Source organism: Procambarus clarkii, chromosome 37 (genome assembly GCF_040958095.1).
Source record: "Procambarus clarkii isolate CNS0578487 chromosome 37, FALCON_Pclarkii_2.0, whole genome shotgun sequence".
Taxonomy (NCBI): domain Eukaryota; kingdom Metazoa; phylum Arthropoda; class Malacostraca; order Decapoda; family Cambaridae; genus Procambarus; species Procambarus clarkii.
Genome location: NC_091186.1, coordinates 24,787,092 through 24,788,845, shown reverse-complemented (window position 1 = coordinate 24,788,845; position 1,754 = coordinate 24,787,092). Strand labels below are relative to the sequence as shown.

General features: G+C 51.3%; 1 protein-coding gene across 1 annotated transcript; it reads right to left on the bottom strand.

Moving 5' to 3' along the window:
- Positions 1–561: 561 nt before the first annotated feature.
- On the bottom strand, positions 562–1,062 carry LOC138371876 (opioid growth factor receptor-like). The gene has a single exon (XM_069336916.1). It carries the CDS (start codon positions 1,060–1,062, stop codon positions 562–564), a length of 501 nt encoding a protein of 166 aa, XP_069193017.1.
- Positions 1,063–1,754: the final 692 nt, after the last annotated feature.

Genomic DNA, 1,754 nt, shown 5'->3' with positions numbered 1-1,754 from the left:
CTATCAAATATCAAGAACATGTTTAAAGAAAGAAAAGAACAATACGACACACAAGACCAACTCTAATGACCTATAAACCAAACAAAGAAGGCATTACTTAAAACAAAAAACCATTCCTCTAAAAATTCCCCCAAAAAATTATCAAATGTTCATCACATGTAAACCGAAACTCGTCCAAAAATCTCACTAAACAAACGTCAACCAAACACACTCTCCCCGTCAACCAAATTCCAATCATCGACGTAAACTCGATCAACTGAATCAGGCGGATAACATTGGCCTTCTCTCTCAAGACAAAACAGAGGTTCCCGGCGGCCGCCCTGTGGTGTGGCGGGCGCCGGGCGGTCTCTTCCACTTCCTGTTGCTGGACACAAGAACTCCAGAGCAAGAGTAGGGTCCCGATGGATGGCCAGGGTCCCGGTGGATGACTAGGGTCCCGGTGGATGGCCAGGGTCCCGATGGATGGCCAGGGTCCCGGTGGATGGCCAGGGTCCCGGTGGATGGCCAGGGTCCCGGTGGATGGCCAGGGTCCCAGTGGATGGCCAGGGTCCCGGTGGATGACTAGGGTCCTAGATGACTAGCCTTCTTGGTCTCAGGGCCACCTGAAGCCTTCTTGGTCTCAGGGCCATCTGAAGCCTTCTTGGTCTCAGGGCCATCTGAAGCCTTCTTGGTCTCAGGGCCACCTGAAGCCTTCTTGGTCTCAGGGCCATCTGAAGCCTTCTTGGTCTCAGGGCCACCTGAAGCCTTCTTGGTCTCAGGGCCACCTGAAGCCTTCTTGGTCTCAGGGCCATCTGAAGCCTTCTTGGTCTCAGGGCCACCTGAAGCCTTCTTGGTCTCAGGGCCATCTGAAGCCTTCTTGGTCTCAGGGCCACCTGAAGCCTTCTTGGTCTCAGGGCCATCTGAAGCCTTCTTGGTCTCAGGGCCACCTGAAGCCTTCTTGGTCTCAGGGCCATCTGAAGCCTTCTTGGTCTCAGGGCCACCTGAAGCCTTCTTGGTCTCAGGGGCCACCTGAAGCCTTCTTGGTCTCAGGGCCATCTGAAGCTTTCTTGGTCTCAGGGCCATCTGAAGCCTTCTTGGTCTCAGGGGCCACCTGAAGCCTTCTTGGTCTCAGGGCCATCTGAAGCTTTCTTGGTCTCAGGGCCATCTGAAGCCTTCTTGGTCTCAGGGCCATCTAAAGCCTTCCTGGTCTCAGGGCCATCTGAAGCCTTCTTGATCTCAGGGCCACCTGAAGCCTTCATTCATTGACTTCAGGTGGGCCACCTGAAGCCAATAAACAACTACCTATCAGAATGTGAGTTATATTTATTTAGATGACTCTTAAGTTAGGCATCGAAGCTTAAGACCTGTGGCCCCAGGATTCATCAAGTAATTTACCCAACCACTTACGAGGGCCTCCACATCTTTCCTCAATAATGCCCCTTTACATATCTCAACATTTATTAAACAGTTGACGAGCTTCGAAGCTCTAAGAGGTTGTTTATATGAATAATAACCTCGGACGTGAGGCTTCGAAGCGCGTAAAGTATGTTGCAAATGGAAGCAAAGCGGCCATGATGGAAGTGTGTGATGTACACGAAGATTTCTCCCGCGCGAGGCTTGTCCCTGGAGGTTTTTTGTGGGCCGTCGACGTCGCTCAGGATTTACCATGGGGTCAAGGATCCTCAAGTCTGGGTTGAGTTGTTGCTTTCAGACTTTCATTTTGTGCTTTGTACTGATGCAGGGCTCGCTCACATATACACATGTACACAGTTTCT